This window comes from Prionailurus viverrinus, chromosome B4 (assembly GCF_022837055.1).
Source record: "Prionailurus viverrinus isolate Anna chromosome B4, UM_Priviv_1.0, whole genome shotgun sequence".
Taxonomy (NCBI): Eukaryota; Metazoa; Chordata; class Mammalia; order Carnivora; family Felidae; genus Prionailurus; species Prionailurus viverrinus.
Window position 1 is genome coordinate 76,711,823 of NC_062567.1, and position 16,421 is coordinate 76,728,243.

General features: G+C 48.5%; 1 protein-coding gene across 5 annotated transcripts; it reads right to left on the reverse strand.

The window, feature by feature from the left end:
* Nucleotides 1-167: 167 nt before the first annotated feature.
* AAAS (aladin WD repeat nucleoporin) lies at nt 168-13,263 on the reverse strand. 5 transcript variants are annotated; one of them, XM_047866749.1, is made up of 16 exons: nt 13,005-13,258; nt 12,224-12,351; nt 9,017-9,072; nt 8,632-8,723; nt 8,397-8,443; nt 8,040-8,138; nt 7,583-7,726; nt 2,350-2,470; nt 1,882-2,006; nt 1,631-1,691; nt 1,328-1,511; nt 1,124-1,217; nt 974-1,041; nt 750-831; nt 553-637; nt 168-434 (listed from the first exon to the last, which is right to left on the reverse strand). In XM_047866749.1, the coding sequence occupies exons 1-16, from the start codon at nt 13,125-13,127 to the stop codon at nt 210-212; spliced, it is 1,734 nt and encodes a 577-aa protein (XP_047722705.1). In that variant the 5' UTR covers nt 13,128-13,258; the 3' UTR covers nt 168-209. The 5 variants fall into 5 exon arrangements, 4 of the variants coding, with proteins under 4 accessions (XP_047722705.1, XP_047722707.1, XP_047722709.1 ...); XM_047866751.1 differs by having other exon boundaries at nt 1,421-1,511; nt 13,005-13,253; XM_047866753.1 differs by having other exon boundaries at nt 13,057-13,213.
* Nucleotides 13,264-16,421: the final 3,158 nt, after the last annotated feature.

Sequence of the window (16,421 nt, forward strand, 5' to 3'; positions counted from 1 at the left end):
GTACTTTCTCAGCTTTGCTTTCCAAAGCATTTGAAAACCACCCAGTTCCTAAAGTTAAATAATCTGACCCAATTCATGAAAAGTGACACAGCCATCTTAACCCAAAGTCCACACCTTCTTTTCTTCACTAAACCCCAGCGCAACTCTCTGGAAAAAAGTCTCATAACTGAGTGGAAAACAAAGAAGGGAATTTATTATTATTATTATTATTAGAAGTGGGAGTGAGGGGAGTGGGGCTGGGCAGGCGGTGGCCCAGGGAGAGGGTCCCATGGAGCAGAGATTGGGGATGTCTCAGTAAAGAGGGGCAGATCATGAATAGAGCCTCCGCCCCCAGCTGGGGGCTCCTGGGTTCGGCCAAACACTGGACTGAAACGTGGAAACTGGGCATTGACAAAGTACAGAGGGATGTGGGCAATTCGGCCTGTGGACCAGCACTGCAGAGAGGGACAAAAAAAGTCTATCAGAGCCTAGGCCCAAAGAAGGCCACACAGCAGCCAAAGCCCTGGTTCTTCCACCCCGCTCCCGAAGAGCCCAGTAGCCTGGCCTACTCACCACACTGAGCAGAGCCCCTTTGTTGAAGGAAGGATGGAAAGCGATGAGCTGTGCCTGGGCCCCTGGCTCCCCCTGGATAACGCCACTAGGGGGAGAAGGTGAGCAGGCATCTGGAGCCGGGCAGTGGAGTAGGATGTGGGTTCGGTGTGGGAAAGCTGGTGGGGAGTCCAGACCTGATGGGCCTACCTGGCACTTACCAAGGAAGCAGCTCAAACACGGGGCTGTTTCGAGTGCGAAAAAGGAGGATGACTGGTTTACCATCCTGGACGCGTGGATTTCCTGTAAGAAATGGATGTGACAGGGAAGGCCCCCTATAGGCAGAATCCCGGGACAGGGCGGAGACCTGCAGCCAGGACATGGACACCCTCCATTAATGGAAGATGGCTGTAGCCGAACAAAGTCCTTCCTCCCCAACTCTTACCTTTCATGAGCACAGCCAGACGTTCCCCACTGGGGTCCCAGACCATGGAGTGAGCCTCTCCCCCAAGTCTATGGGTCAGAACAGTAGGTTGGGAGGGCTCAGCATGGCCCCTCCACCTTTTGACTGCCCCTCCCTCACCAATCAGCTCACCTTTCCTCTCCATCTGGTGTCTGTACTGTTGTCTCAGACAGATCCGCCACAATGGTGGCTGACTTTGCACCTCCAACGCGCCCCTTTCCCTCCCCTGCAAGAAGGGCAGAGGCTCTGGAGTACAGGAAAGGGCCTCTCACTGGTCCCCTGCCTCCCACCTATTGTAAGCATCAACACCTCTCAAGTCTCCCAAGTTTTACTTCCCTTTATCCTTCAGAGTAGCATATTCCAGGGGGTTCTTGCCTTCCTCTGACTGCCCCAGATACTCTGCATCCGGAGCCATTTCCCCTGACTCACCGCAACGTTCTGGGAATGACAAGGAGTAAATGAGTGGTTCCCCCAATACAGTGAACAGCAGTCGGTTTCCATCTGGGCTCCAGCAGCCAGTCTGGGGTCAAGGAACAAAAGGTAGAGGAACACTGGTCTGTAGGGGGACAAAGGGAGACAAGCTGGGACAATCTGGGGCCCACCTGCTCCCTGGCTCTCTGAATCACAGTCGCCTCTTACCTGACACCGCCCTGACAGAGTAGGCCACCTCTCGCACGTCCACATCTGGGCCTCCCAGACTCTGCACCAGAAAGAGTCAGGTCACAGCTTAGGACCTCTAGGTTCCAAAACTTGTACTTCCCTCCCTCTGCCGGTCTCAGGGCCAGGTCAGAGAATGGTCACAGAACTTCCTGCTGGAAGTTCCAGGAGCCAAGTGCCTTTCTCTGGGTCGTTCCTGTCCTTACCCCTTCCCCTGCTCTCCTCCCACTCACCGAAAGACAGCTGAAGGAGTGGTAGCCAGAACTTTGCTGCCATCCGGAGACCAGAGCAGATTGGTAACCCCACCGCCGCGAAACCAGGGAAGGGGAACACAGGTCTCCGTTGAGACATCCCATACCTAGGCAGAAGGGGCAGGAGTGAGAGGGAACTCCAGCATCCCTGACCTGTCATGGGGGCTGCCCTTCTTCTAGGTAGAAAGACACAGAAAGGGGAGGAAGCAAGAGAGGGGCTGTTAAAACAGGAGAATAGGTTTATATGTACAGGGATAGCAAGCAGAACTTTATTTATTTTGAGACAGAGAGCAAGCAGGGGAGGGTGCAGAGAGAAAAGGAGAGAGAATCCCAAGCAGGCTCCACGCTGTCAGTGGAGCCCCCAGGATATTTTCCACCACCAGAGAAGAATGCTCTTGTCTCAAGTCTGAGGGGGCTCAAATGGCCAAAGGAGGGGTGGGGACCACTCACCAGGATAGCAGCATCCACAGGTGAAGCTGAGAGCAGTCGTCCCCCACTGGGTGCCCAGGCCAAGCTGGTGACAGGTGTGTGCCCAGGGTGAGAGAGCACTTGTGCACAGCCAGAAGAGGGTCTGCCGAGGGGAAACGGTATCAAGTCAGAAGGCGACAAAAGGAATGCCCCCGACTCTACTTCCTTGCCTTCCACTAAAACTTCCAAACCCAATGGCCCCTCAAATCCAAGTTAGAAGACATGAATAAGGGTCAGGGAAGTGAAAGAAAAAAGGAAGGAAGGAAGGAAGGAAGGAAGGGAGGGAGGGAGGGAAGGGGAGGGGAGGGGAGGGGAGGGGAGGGGAGGGGAGGGGAGGGGAGGGAAGGGCAGAGTCGCCACCATGAGGTCCATGGATGAAAGTGCATGAAAGAGAGGAAGCTTGTATCGTGGGCCTCCAGGAGACAAGAACTGACCAGCAAAGCTGGATGGTGCTGAGCAGGGGAGAGGCCGTGCTCTGCCCCAGACCAGAGCCCTCTCCCTGCCGCATCGCCCGGCCTGGGGCCTGGGATCATCTATGACTCTACTTCAGGGTTCCAAGTTCTCTTCCAGAAATATCTGCTGCTGCTCCCCAGAACTCATCCCGTGCTGCAAACCCTGTCTTTCTGTCTTTCCTTGTCAGAATTAGTCTTCTTGTCTGTGCTCCCGCATTATTTTCTGCTTGTCACAAAGGTGCTGCATGTGAGGTCATCCTCCACCATGAGGCTGTGACTTCGTCAGCTCTGTACATCCAGAACCACATACTTGGCCTGGCGGGTGCAGGCTGTGACCTGAATCAATGCCATCCTCTTCCCTTTCCACCAAACTGTAACTACCTCTAGTGCCAGTGAGATCCTAGATCATAGAACACAACTTATTCTTGAACTTTACATTAAGTCAGTTATCTTTTCAGGTCCGTTCACAGAGATCCATCTCATTCTTTTCAGTGGCTCCACTATCTCCGTTCCCCTGAACAGATAAACTGTAATTCATTCACTCATGCCTCCACCAATGGAGATTTCACAATTGTTTACGATGTAGGTTTTTTTTAAGTTTCTTTATTTATTTTGAGAGAAAGAGAGCACACATGTGACCAGGGGAGGGGCAGAGAGAGAGAGAGAGAGAGAGAGAGAGAGAGAGAGAGAATCCCAAGCTCCATGCCGTCAGCACAGAGCCTGACACAGGGCTCAATCTCACGAACCGTGAGATCATGACCAGAGCCGAAGTCGGACGTCGGACGTTTAATCAACTGAGCCACCCAGGCACTCCCGTAATGTTTTATTACAAATAATGTGGCAAAAAAATTCTCTGTATCGATATCCTTATATACTCACGTTACCATGAATTCAGAATTTGGGGGTAAAAAAGGCTGGCACTTTTTAAAAAATAGGGGTGCCTGGGTGGCTTAGTCAGTTAAGTGTCCAACTCTTGGTTTCAGCTCAGGTCATGATCTAACAGTTTGTGAAATCAGGCTCCTTGCTGAGAGTGTGGAGCCTGCCTGGGATTCTCTCTCCCCTCCCCTGCTCACTCTGTCTCTCTCTCAAAAATTAACTAACTAAATAAATATAAATACACCAACAAATTATTTTGTGAAAAGTTTGTACAATATAGTCTTCTCACGAGAAAAAAAAAGTAATCACTTTCCTGGTCTTGCTAGTACTGGATATTATCAAACATTTTAATTTTAATAATATCATTCTGAATAAGAAATATTCTGTATTTTCTTCTAGTCCCTTATTTCTATGTTTAGTTTTTTAGTCTGCTTGGAATTTACTTGTAGATAAAGTATAAAGCAAAGACTACCTTTATGATTTCCCAAAAGGATATAGCCAGTTATCCCAACACTACTAAACTACTAAAACACACACACACACACACACACACACACACACACACACACACACACAACTTCTTTATTGTAATAATAAGCCAAATTTATCATATATTCAATTTTCATATATTCTTAGATCTGTTCCGTTATTCAGTTATACTGATCTGGTTTGTTTATCCAGACAGTGGTAACTTTCCATTACTGTAACTTCATAAAATATTTTAATACTGGGTAGGGCAAGTCTCCCCTCAATATTCTTTCTTTGCCAACTTTTCTTGGCGATTCTTCCAGATTTATTCTTTAATAAAAATTCTGAATATCATTTTGCCCAGTTCAGAAAAACAAAAGCCAGAAGAATTCTGGTTGCAAGTCCACTTAATTTGGTATTTTTGTGATTACACTTTCCTGTCTGGGCATATAGTATGTCTCCCCATTTAGTCAGCTCTAGTTCAAGTTTCTTCCACAACTTTCTTCAGATGTCTGGTAGATTAAATACATTTAATAATTTATTCTTAGCGATTCAGTAAGTGTATGTACTGTAAATAGAATATTTTTTCTCCTTCAATTTCTCAATAATTTTTATAGGTATAAAAGAAAACTATTAAGTTTTTGGTTTCTTGGATCCAGTCACCTTACTACATTTAGGTGTATTAGATCAAACAGTTTTTTTAGTTGAGTCTCTTGTTTTATCTAGGTATGAAATCCTACCTTCAAAGAATAATAATTTTCCCTTCGTTTTCAAGACATCACATTTTTTTTTGTTTTAATGCACGCACTAGAATCTCCAAAAATAATGTTGATTAACAATGGTGACAATGAGGGGCGCCTGGCTGGCTCAGTTGGTAGAATATGTGATTCTTGATCTTCAGGTTGTGAGTTTGAGTCCCAGTTTGGGTGCAGAGATTACTTCAAAGAATTAAATCTTTTTTAATGTTTGTTGTTGTTTTTTTTTTAATGTTTCTTTATTTTGAGAGAGAGGGAGAGAGAGAATCCCAAGCAGGTTCAGTGCTGTCAGTGAAGAGCCCAACACAGGGCTTGAATCCACGAACTGCAAGATCATGACCTCAGCCGAAATCAAGCGTCACACACTTAACCAACTGAGCCACCCAGGCACCTCCAAAAAATAAAATCTTTAAAAAAATAAAAAAGAAAAGAAAAATAACAGTGATAATGGTAACTGTCTTTATCTTGACATTACTGGAGAAAATACCTTTAATATTTCCTATTTCACTGTCTAACACGAGAGCTACTGATTCTGAGTAAATACTTTTTTTTTTTCCCTCCTAAGTAAATTTTTATGTTAGATCATCTCTTTGTATTCCTATTTTACTTTCTGTTTTCACCTGGAATGTCTGCTTTTTAAGAAGAGCATTTATGGACAGAAATATTTTTCTCCTTTAACTTGCTAGTGCAATAAATCATATTAATAGATTTCCTAACAATGAATAGTCTTTAATTTCTGAAAAATTCTACATGGTTAAGATTTTTTTTAATATGCTTTTGGGGGCACCTGGGTGGCTCAGTTGGTTAAGCACTTGACTCTTGGTCTTGGCTCAGGTCATCATCTTGCGGTTGGTGAGTTCGAGCCCCACGTCAGGCTCTGCTCTGGCAGGGTGGAGTCTGCTGGGGCCTCTCCCCCCCCCCCCCCCCGCCCCTCTCCCACTCATGTGCACACACTCTCTCAAAATAAATTAATAAACTTAAAAAATACATAAATAAATATGCTTTTGGACTCTATTTGCTAATATTTCCTTTAGGATTTTTAATATTTTTCTTAAATGTTTATTCATTTTTGAGAAAAAGAGAGTATGAGCAGGGGAGGGGCAGAGAGAGAGAGGGAGACACAGAATCTGAAGCAGATGCCAGGCTCTGAGCTTTCAGCAAAGTGGGGCTCGACCTCACGAACTGTGAGATTATGACCTGAGCCAAAGTCAGACACAGCTGACTGAGCCACCCAGGCAGCCCTATTTAGGATTTTTGAATCTATGCTCAAATATCTTTCTTATACTACTTATTGTCAGGTTTAAGTTTTAGGATTTAGCTTCATAAAAATAAATCAGGATGAATTCTGGGACAGAAAGAGGACATCAATGGAAAAACTGGTAAAATCTGAAGAAAGTCAGAGCTTAGCTAGTCATGTACAAACATCAGTTTCTTAGTTTTGACAAAGGTAACATAGTAACGTAAGATGTTAACAATGGGGGAAACTGGGTGACAGGTGTACCATGACTCTGTACTATCTGCAACTTTTCTAAACATCTAAAATTATACCAAAATAAAGTTTATTAAAAGGGAAAAAAATCAGGAGGCTTTCCAAATTTTTCGATGATCTGATCTAATTCAAAAAATATGGAAAGGTGCCTGGCTGGCTTGGTCAATAGAGCATGAGACTCAATCTCACGGTCATGCCCCAATCTCAAAGTTCAAGCCCTATGTTGGGCATGGAGCCTACTTTAAAAATAAACAAACAACATCCAAATTATCATAGAACTCTCATAATGCCATCTCATTGGCAAAATTGCCTGGCATTTTTTTTTAACGTTGATTTATTTTTGAGAGAGAGAGAGAGAGACAGAGCATGAGCGAGGGAAGGGGCAGAGAGAGGGAGACACAGATCTGAAGCAGGCTCCAGGCTGTCAGCACAGAGCCCAACACGGTGCTCAAACCCACTAACCATGAGATCATGACCTAAGCCAAAGTCAGACACTCAACGGACTGAGCCACCCAGGAGCCCCGTAGCCTGGCATTTTTTTTTTTAGTGGTAGAACTCATCTGTTTTAATTTCTTACACAATCCACTTTGGTTAAATTTTGCTAGAGAATCAAATATTTCCTTTAGATTTTCATTGGTTGGTCTAAACTTTTATATGATATTCTCTAATTGTTCTTTTATTTTCTTCCATGTCTGCTGTTATCTCTTCTCTCCCACTTTGAAAATACTATACTTTGATGTTTTCTTTTACCCTGATAAGGCTGGCCAAAAAGTTTTCTTTCTTTATTCATAATTCAAAGAATCAGTTTCTGGTTTTATATTTACTTAGTTCTCGTGGGTATTCTTCTTCAAATTTCCTTGATTTCAACTTCTGTCTACATTAATTCCCTCCCCCACTTCCTTTAAACCCTACATCAGACAGTCCTCTGAAAAAGAAGTCTTTCCACTCCACGATCCATGGATACACACTCCCCACAATTCCTGAAGTTCCTAGTTCCGTCCCTTTCTCTAGATGATGGCATTCTCAGCACCTTGACGCTGACCTTAGGTCTGCTTCTCCCACAGCCCTGCGAAGCACTGTGAAGACAAAGAACTTCTTCCAGACCTCAACACCCACCACCACTGGCCTGGCCGCAACCCTCAGGCCAAGGTAAGACAGAGGCTGTTGGGACTCACCGGGTAGACAAAGAGGTGGGGTCCAGGGTCCAGATGAGAATGCAGGTCTGGCAGGCCACAGCCAAGACAGAGGCACTGAGGGGCTTCCAGGCCAGAGCCGCCACATTTCGCTGCAGCCGGTGCTTCAGGGAGGGGACTATAGTGCTGTGGGGAAGATTAAGGAGCTGAGTCAGAGCAGGGACACTATAGCTCAGGGGACCGGAGTTCAGTTGAGGAGGGAAAGCCAAGAGAAGAAAGCTGATCACACAGAGCCCAGGGGTTTTGTGAGACAGAAGGCTAGGATAAAGATTAGACCCGGAAATAGGACGTGTCTAGCTGTAGAGCCTCCCTGACACGATTCTGGAAGGGGTCCTGTGGACCAGGCCCAGGAACTACAGGACCCCTGGAACCAAGGCTAGCGGGGATAGGGAGATGACTCATGGACATGGAGACTGCAGAGTCGGGGCCTGCCACATACCTGCTGGCATTATACACGCGGACTGAGTCATCTAGCAGGGCCACCGCAAACTTGTTGGTGTGGGGGTGCCACGCAAAGACCCGCAGGCAGCAGCTGGACCTGGCGCAGGAGTGACCATGAGGAAGGGGAACCTGCACCTTCCCGTCCCCCAGCCCAGAGGCCCAGATTCCCTTTCCCGTGAGGGCAGTATTGTTTTTCCCTTTTCATTTCTTTTGTCGGGAAGTAGGAGGAAGGAGAATGTGGGTAACAGTCGGGAAAGCAGTGGGAGGGGTCTCTGCTTTGACTACCCTCTCCCTCAGAGAAGTTCCAAGGTTCAGGACTTCCTTCCCGCAAAAGCCCTGGAGCTCGTACACTCACCAGTTTGTGACTTGGGCAAATTCAGCAATCAGATCTTCACTCTTGAGCTGTAAGAACAAAGCGGATAGAAGGGGTGCTGGGACACAGGGAGTTTATCCCCTCAATGGGAGCTGCACTGCTCCCACCCTCTGCAGACTCCCACCCCACCCTGACCTTAAGGGATGGGAAATGGAAGGGGGCAGGAGTGAGGGAACGGTGGCTGGAGTGGTTGGGGTTGGGGGGGAGCCAAACTTACGGACAGGTGGGGGAACAGGGACCCGTGGAGAGAGGAGGCCCATCGACAGAGTGCCAGGGCCCAGCTGGAAGCCGTCTTCACCCACTCAAACACTGTGAGGTTGAGGAAGCAGCTCTGGTTAAACCATTCACAGGGCTCTCAATGCGTACCCTAAGATGAAGGATGAGCAAGGACGAGCATCCCCCAGGTCCTTCCGCCCAGCAAATGCTTGGGGTACCCACTCTGGGGGATGTGACGTAGGCAGAGGGGAGAAAAGATGGCACGGGCACAGCAATGCGGCAGAAAAAACAGGGCTAAAGGGAAATGGGCTGGGAGAAGTTAAGAAAAATATGGAGGGGAGATGCCAACCATAAAACTAGAGAAGGCTGGAGGGGAAAACACTTACCCTCTTCCTCCGAGTTCGCAATTTCATTCAGCACCCCAAAAAGGCCCATATCACGCCTGGTGAGAGAAAGCTGTGAGTCAGATTATTCTGATGCCTTCAGTCTCCCTCCCCAAGTTATATTCATTCAATAAACATGCACTAAAAATAAGAGCATTCAGGGGCACCCGGCTGGCTCAGTGAGTGGAGTGTGTGACTCTTGATCTCTCGGCTGTAAGTTCAGGACCCGCATCATGTGTAGAAATTACTTAAAAATGAAATCTTAAGGGGCGCCTGGGTGGCTCAGTCGGTTAAGCGGCCGACTTCAGCTCAGGTCATGATCTCGAGGTCCATGAGTTCAAGCCCCACATCGGGCTCTGGGCTGATGGCTCAGAGCCTGGAGCCTGCTTCCGGTTCTGTGTCTCCCTCTCTCTCTGCCCCTCCCCCGTTCATGCTCTGTCTCTCTCTGTCTCAAAAATAAATAAAACGTTAAAAAATTTTTAAAAAAATAAATAAATAAAAAATTTAAAAAAAAATTTTTTTAAATGAAATCTTAAGAGGGCCTGGGTGGCTCAGCTGGTTAAGCATCTGACTTCAGCTCAGGTCATGACCTAGTGGTTCATGGCTTCAAGCCTCACATCAGGCTCTCTGCTGTCCGTGTGGGGGCAGCTTTGGAACCTGTCTCCCTCTCTCTCTGCCCCTCCCCCGCTTGTGCATTTGTGCTCTCTCCCTTTCTCTCTGTCAAAAATAAATAAACATTTAAAAAAAATTTTTTTAATTTTTTTAATGTTTTATTTATTCTTCTTGAGAGAGAGAGAGAGAGAGAGAGCGAGAGAGAGCGCATAAGCAAGGGAGGGGGACAGCGAGAGAGGGACACAGAATCCAAAGCAGACTCCAGGCTCTGAGCTGTCAGCACAGAGCCCGATGTGGGGCTTGAACTCACGAGACATGAGATCATGACCTGAGCCGAAGTTGGACACTCAACCAGATGAGCCACCCAGGCGCCCCTAAAAAAAATTATTTTTAAAAAAAATTTTTTTTTAACGTTTATTTATTTTTGAGACAGAGAGAGACAGAGCATGAACGGGGGAGAGGCAGAGAGAGAGGGAGACACAGAATCGGAAACAGGCTCCAGGCTCTGAGCCATCAGCCCAGAGCCCGATGCGGGGCTCGAACTCACGGACCGCAAGATCGTGACCTGAGCTGAAGTCGGACGCTTAACCGACTGAGCCACCCAGGCGCCCCAATTTTTTTAATAAAATCTAAAAAAAAACAAAAAAAACAAAAAAAACACCATGCACTCACATTTTAATGAGTGCCAAGTATGTGCTAGGCACTTTATATATAATCCTTTCATTTAATTATCACATTCATCTAAATGGCATTCTGCTCATTTTACCAACAAGACAACTAAGGCTCAGAGGTGTTTCAGGGCCTTGTAAGCAGATCGAGGGATCAAGACTTGCCCTAAGCCAGCGAATGGAAAACCAAGAAAAGATTTTTTTTTTAAAGTAATCTCCACACACAACATAGGCTCGAACTCACAACCCTGAGATCAAGAGTCATGCTCTACCAACCGAGCGAGCCAGGCTCCCCACGATGGAAGGATTTTAAACAGAGGAATCAACTGATCACATTGGCATTTTAGAAAGATCAATCTGGGGCACCTGAGTGGTTCAGTCGGTTGAGCATCCGACGCTGGCTCAGGTCATGATCTCACAGCTTGTGGATTGGAGCCCTGTGTCGGGCTCTGTGCTGACAGCTCGGAGCCGGAGACTGCTTCAGATTCTGTGTCTCCCTCTCTCCCTCTGCCTCTCCCCCACTCATTCTCTGTCTTTCTCTCTCTCAAAAATAAACATAAAGAAAGAAAGAAAGAAAGAAAGAAAGAAAGAAAGAAAGAAAGAAAGATCAGTCTGGCTACAAATTAGAAGGGGACAAAAACAGAGAGAAGGAGATGGGGTAAGAGGCTATTTCACAAATCTGGAAAAAAGGCCAAAGTGCTCTGAACCAATAAGGTTGGAGAAAAGCAGACAGATTTGAGAGGCTGAAGAAGTAAAATGAACAGAATGTGAAGGCTTATAGACATTAGTAAGAGTAATAGCAAAGGAAACACCTATGTAATACTTATAGCAGCTAATACTGCTTACAGTATGTCGGGGGCTGGGCTAGATGCTTCACACGCATTATCTAATTCAGCCACCATCACAACCCTACAAAATCGGCACTGTTAACATCTGCATTTTTAGATGAGAGAACAGAAGCCTGAAAAATTAATATGGTCACAGTGACCTAGGTAGGAAGCAGTAGCATCAGGATTCAACCTGTCTGCCCCAGAGCCTACATTCGACCCACTTGCTCCTGAATGAGCAGTAAGGTCATTCCCTGAGATGAGGAACACAAGGTAGAAGCAGGTTTGGAAAAGGAAATGAAGAGATCGGCTTTGAACATGCTGAGTGTCTGAAGCCTATGTTAGAGCCAACTGAGGGGGTTTGGCAGACAAGGCAACACCCGGTATGAAGTATCAATTTTAGGTCCAGCCCAGGACACCAATATTTAAGGGACATCAGGAAGAGGGGGCACAGAAAAAGGCGGGGAGAAGCAGCAGCTGCTCATGAGAGTACAAAGGAACACTCCCTTTGAACCCACCTATTGGATTTGTAGGAATTTATCCTACACATGACAGTGATAATAACTAACCCTTGAAGGGATTAGTGTGTGCGGGCCAGGCACTGTTCTCTAAGTGCTTTACATCCATTAATTCATTTCATTGTCACTACAATCTTGTAAGATAGGTTCCACTTTACAGATGAGGAAAGAGAGGGACCAAGTGATTAAGTAACTTGCCCAACATCACACACCTAAAAAGTGATACAGCCAGGAACTGAATCCAGACAGGGAGATGCACCAAATGAATGACCTAAATAGGAGATTATTTATTCACTGCAACATAATACCTATACCTAAGCTTCAGACAAAAGCTCAGAAAGTGGTAATGATGTGAAGAGGGGGCAGGGAGCAGACTCACTTAAATCAGAAAGCAAGGCAAATCACTGGAGATGAAATGAACTACTGTTGACTTAGGTTTCTCAGTAAGGGCAGCTAATTTGTTATGATGGATGATATCCAGCCCTAACCTAGAGAGAGCTTGGCAGCCCAAGGCAGAGGGACGGTGACCCCTCTTTTTTCAGGATCTGCAGACCACCGCCCAGGAGACCCTTCGCCACCTCTCACCATATGTTGATGCATCTCTTCCACACCTGCTCCCGGTGGTGGATGAAGGCAGTTCTTGTGCCATGGTCCAGCCTCCCAGGGGTCTTCAGGGGATCCTTAGTCAGGTTCAGAACAGGAAGATTGATCCACTACAGGCCAGAAATAAGTGGTGTAATAATGAGTCAGTCTCTCCCCCGGATCTTTGCTGAACTCCCGGTCAATCTCCAAACCATGGCTGGGCTAAGAGTAAGAGGCTCCAAACACCTGTTTCCCATTCCCATACATGTAACCCTGGTGGGAAAAGGAAACTGAGCTTAGCTTCCTTATCTGGAAAACTAGAGTATTTCATAGGATTGCTGTGATTATTAAATCTTATAATATCTGTGAAGCACATCTGACTCAGAGCCTCTTTCGTAAGTAGCAAATGCTCAGTAAGTGTCAGTTTCTCTCCCTTTTCCTCCCTAGGAACGCTGTGGGTAAAAAAAAGCTCCAGGTTGTGCCTCCGCAGCGTAGACAACTACCGAACTTTTCGGTAGCTCTCCTGCACCCTCACATCCCCTAAGTTCTCCCTCATTCTCTCCATCCTCTCTAGACCTGCCCCCACAGCTCCTCGACATCCCTCACTCTCCAATCCCAGCCCTAAAATACATTCCAGCCCTTCTATTCTCAAACCTGGGCCAGGCGGTTTCCAGTTCGCCGGACTGAGGACAGCTACCCAGTCCCCGCTACGCTGCCTCCGGTTCCCCGTGCCCCGTGCCCCGCCCCCATGTCTGTAGGTCCCTTCCCTCCTCGCCCCGGCCACCTGGCCCCGGAAGTCAGGAGGCGGACTCTCATAGCTATTGCCTGTAACCAACTCGTTATTGTGCTCGTAGAGGGTGACTTGACCCCTAGGCGGCGGCGGAGGGAACAATCCCAGGGAGCACATCTTGCCGGTCGCGAGGCCGTCCGGAATCGGTAAACTCGCGGATCCCGCTCCTCTAACTCTTAGTTCCCGGGCTAGATTCGGACCCGTACGGGTCGCCGTCTGGGACAAACAGCGATGCAAAATTCAGCGGAAGTGAGGGGAAGAGTAAGGCAGAACACGAACGCGTGCGCAGTCCGGGGCCGACTTCCAGAGCTTCCTGGCGCGCCGCCTGGCGGCGGGAGGGAGAGCGGCGCGGGTGTGTCGCGGGGCCAACCCCTAGTTAACGGTCGGAGCGGGTTTTGTGTGTGCGTGTTTGTTAGTTTGTTTTATGCGAGATTGCTGTTTTTCCCAGTTCCAGACTCCACAACACAGTTTCCCACTCCCCCTCTCAGCGCTCGGAAAGCCCAAAATAAGCCACGTTCAGGGAAGTATCTAATTAAACTCTCCCAGGACTGTGGATCATCCAGAGGAAAATGCGGACTGTCTGGGGCAGCTGGCTAGAAAGCTGAGGGAAAAGCCTCTGAGAGGAGTAAAGTCAGGGGAGACCTTGGGAGGGAGAGGGAGAGGTCCGAAACCTCCGGTCCCCAGGGTTAGGCGTGGAGGGCGGAGTGAGAACAATTAGAAAACCGTGACCTTTCCTGAGCACGTATTACATAGTGAGGTGCTTGTGTAATCTTTACAACAACCCCATGAGGTGGGCACTGTTCTGTCACCAAGAGGAAAGTGAGGCACAGAGAGATTGGACCTAAAAACATCAAAACCAGGCATCCTAAAAATTGAGATGGGGCGCCTGGCTGGCTCGGTTGGTGGAGCATGCGACTCGACCTTGGGGTAGCGAGCTCGGGCCCCAAGTCGGGTGTAGAGTTTACTTAAAAAATGAAATCTTGGGACGCCTGGGTGGCCCAGTGGGTTAAATGTCCCACTTCAGCTCAGGTCATGATCTCACGGTTGGTGAGTTGGAGACCCACCTACGGCTCTGCGCTGACAACTCAGAGCCTGGCGCCTGCTTTGGATTCTGTGTCTCCCTCTGCCTCTGCCCCTCCCTCGCTCGTACTCTGCCTCTCTCTCTCTCTCTCTCTCTCTCTCTCTCTCTCTCTCTCAAATAAATATTTTTTTAATTTAATAAGTAAATAAAATCTTTTTTAAAAAGAATAAAAGTGAGATTGGTTTTATTCTAATTCCAAAGGATGGAGCTAGAATGCAGAATTGGAGCTCTTCTTGCAGCTGTGTGACTTTGGAAAAGTCTTTGAATTCTTTGAGCCTCAGCTTCCTCACTTTTGCACTGTCTTCATTATTTCACATGGTTGTTTCCCATACAAAATAATGGAAATGAAGCCATTTAATAATTCATAAAGTACTAAACACTTGATTAGCCATAACTCTGCCATGAACTTGGTGACCTTGGCTTTGGTTTATTGATTTTTTTTCCCAATGTTTATTTCTTTTGAGAGAGAGCGAAAGCGACCAGAGGAAGGGCAGAGAGAGAAGGAGAGAGAATTCCAAGCAGGCTCAGCGCTGTCTCAGCACAGAGCCCAATCTAACAGCAAGATCATGACCTGAGCGAAATCAAGAGGCGTGTGCCTGACCCACTGAGCCACCCAGGTGCCCCTGGTTTATTCATTTAACAAAGGTTAATGAGCAATTCCAAGGACCGTGTTCTGGGGACACAGAAATGTATAAGGCATAGTCACTGCTCCCAAGAGTTGCCAGTCAAGTTGGAGAAACTAGGGGGCGTTCTAAGTTTAGCATTCGTGGACTCTGTCTGCCCCTTCCTTCTACATGGAAAGTTGCCCCCAAGAGAGTTATTCCAGGGTCAGAAAACAAGAAGTCTCCTCTGAAAATGCCCTTAACAAGGAGAAAGCCACGGGTCTCCTCCACTCTAGTACTTTCCAAATGTTAGTGAACATAGACCCACCAGAGAATCCTGCTAAAAATGCAGATTCTGCGGTGGAGCTTTTAAGCTGTATTTCCAAAACGCCTCCCACGTAATACTGCACAGACCAAATTTTTTTTTTTTTTTGACCAAATTTTAAATAGCCTCAGTTTAATTTGCTAGGTTAGTTCACCGTCACCTGGAATGTTACAGAAAGCTTAAAGGATGTAGAGAAAAGCCGAGGGTAGTTGGGGAAACTGGCTGGAAAAGCTCTCCTTGAGAAGGCGAAGCAGGACAGGCTTTGGAGGAAAAGAGGGAGTCAATGACTCTGACAGTTAGTGGGGAGCACTGAGAACCCGCCGACAAAGTTTTTGCTTGAACCTCAATCATGGCACCATCCAACCCATACATATCCCCCAACAAATCACTGCGGACTAGGCTTGCAACTTCCGCCTCCTTTTGGTGAAGCCTGAGTTTCACCAACAGGTTGTGTTGTAATTACGGGTTAGGGGCCTTCCTCTCACCCTGTAATGTGAACTGGGGAGGAGGAACAGTGCGCCGTGTATTCACATCGGACCCCCGCCTGCCCGGTGTTTAAGGTTTGTCCAGTGTTTTTCACGAGTTGCGGATTCTTGGGAGGCCGACCTCCAGGCCTAGCGCACTTCCCACTAACTTCACCAGGGGGCGCGGCGGCCCCGGCAACACAGAGACTGTGACCCACCGCCCCCATGAACTCCGAGCGCTCAGCGGGCGGTCTCCAAATGGGGGGCAGGGGGGCCCTTCCCTACGACCTGGGCGGGAAACCGAGGCAGCGGCCCTGCCCGAGGCTTTTAAAGGGGCCCTCGACTTTGGGAGGCGGGAGGCGCCTCTGGAGCCTGCGTGCCGGGAGATCGTCCCGCCGAGGCCCGGCGCCCCGGCTCAGGGCCGGTAACCAGGCGCACATGGCCCGCCGGGCCCTGTTTGTCCTGGCAGCGCGCCGCCGCTATTTGAGGCGGTTTTTATCTCCCAGAAACCAGCAAAACCCCAAGCGGAGTCTAGGGAAGATGAAAGGGGCCGAGGGGCCGGGAGGGAAGGACCGCGAGGCCGCGGCGGGTGGGGGCTGGCACCGGACAGGCGGGGACAGGGAGGCGAGAGGGCCAGGCCCTGGGGGGTCCCGGGGAGCCTGCCCGGCGGGATGGGGGCGGGAGCCCGGGACCCCCTCCCCCACCCCGCGTCTCTTCCGCCGCGGCCCCCAACCCCAGTCCGCGGGAGGAGCCCTGGAACGCGGCCCTCTTCAAAGCCCCTTTGAAGCGGCGCGCCCCGCCTGAGGGCAGGAGGGTTCGCACCTGGACGGGGCGGCCGCGGCGGCCGGCTGAGGAGGGGGCTGGCGGTCCGAGCCCGCCCGCAGAGCCTCCCGAGCCGGCGGGAGTGGGGGGGGGGGTGACGGTCGCCGGGGGCGCCGC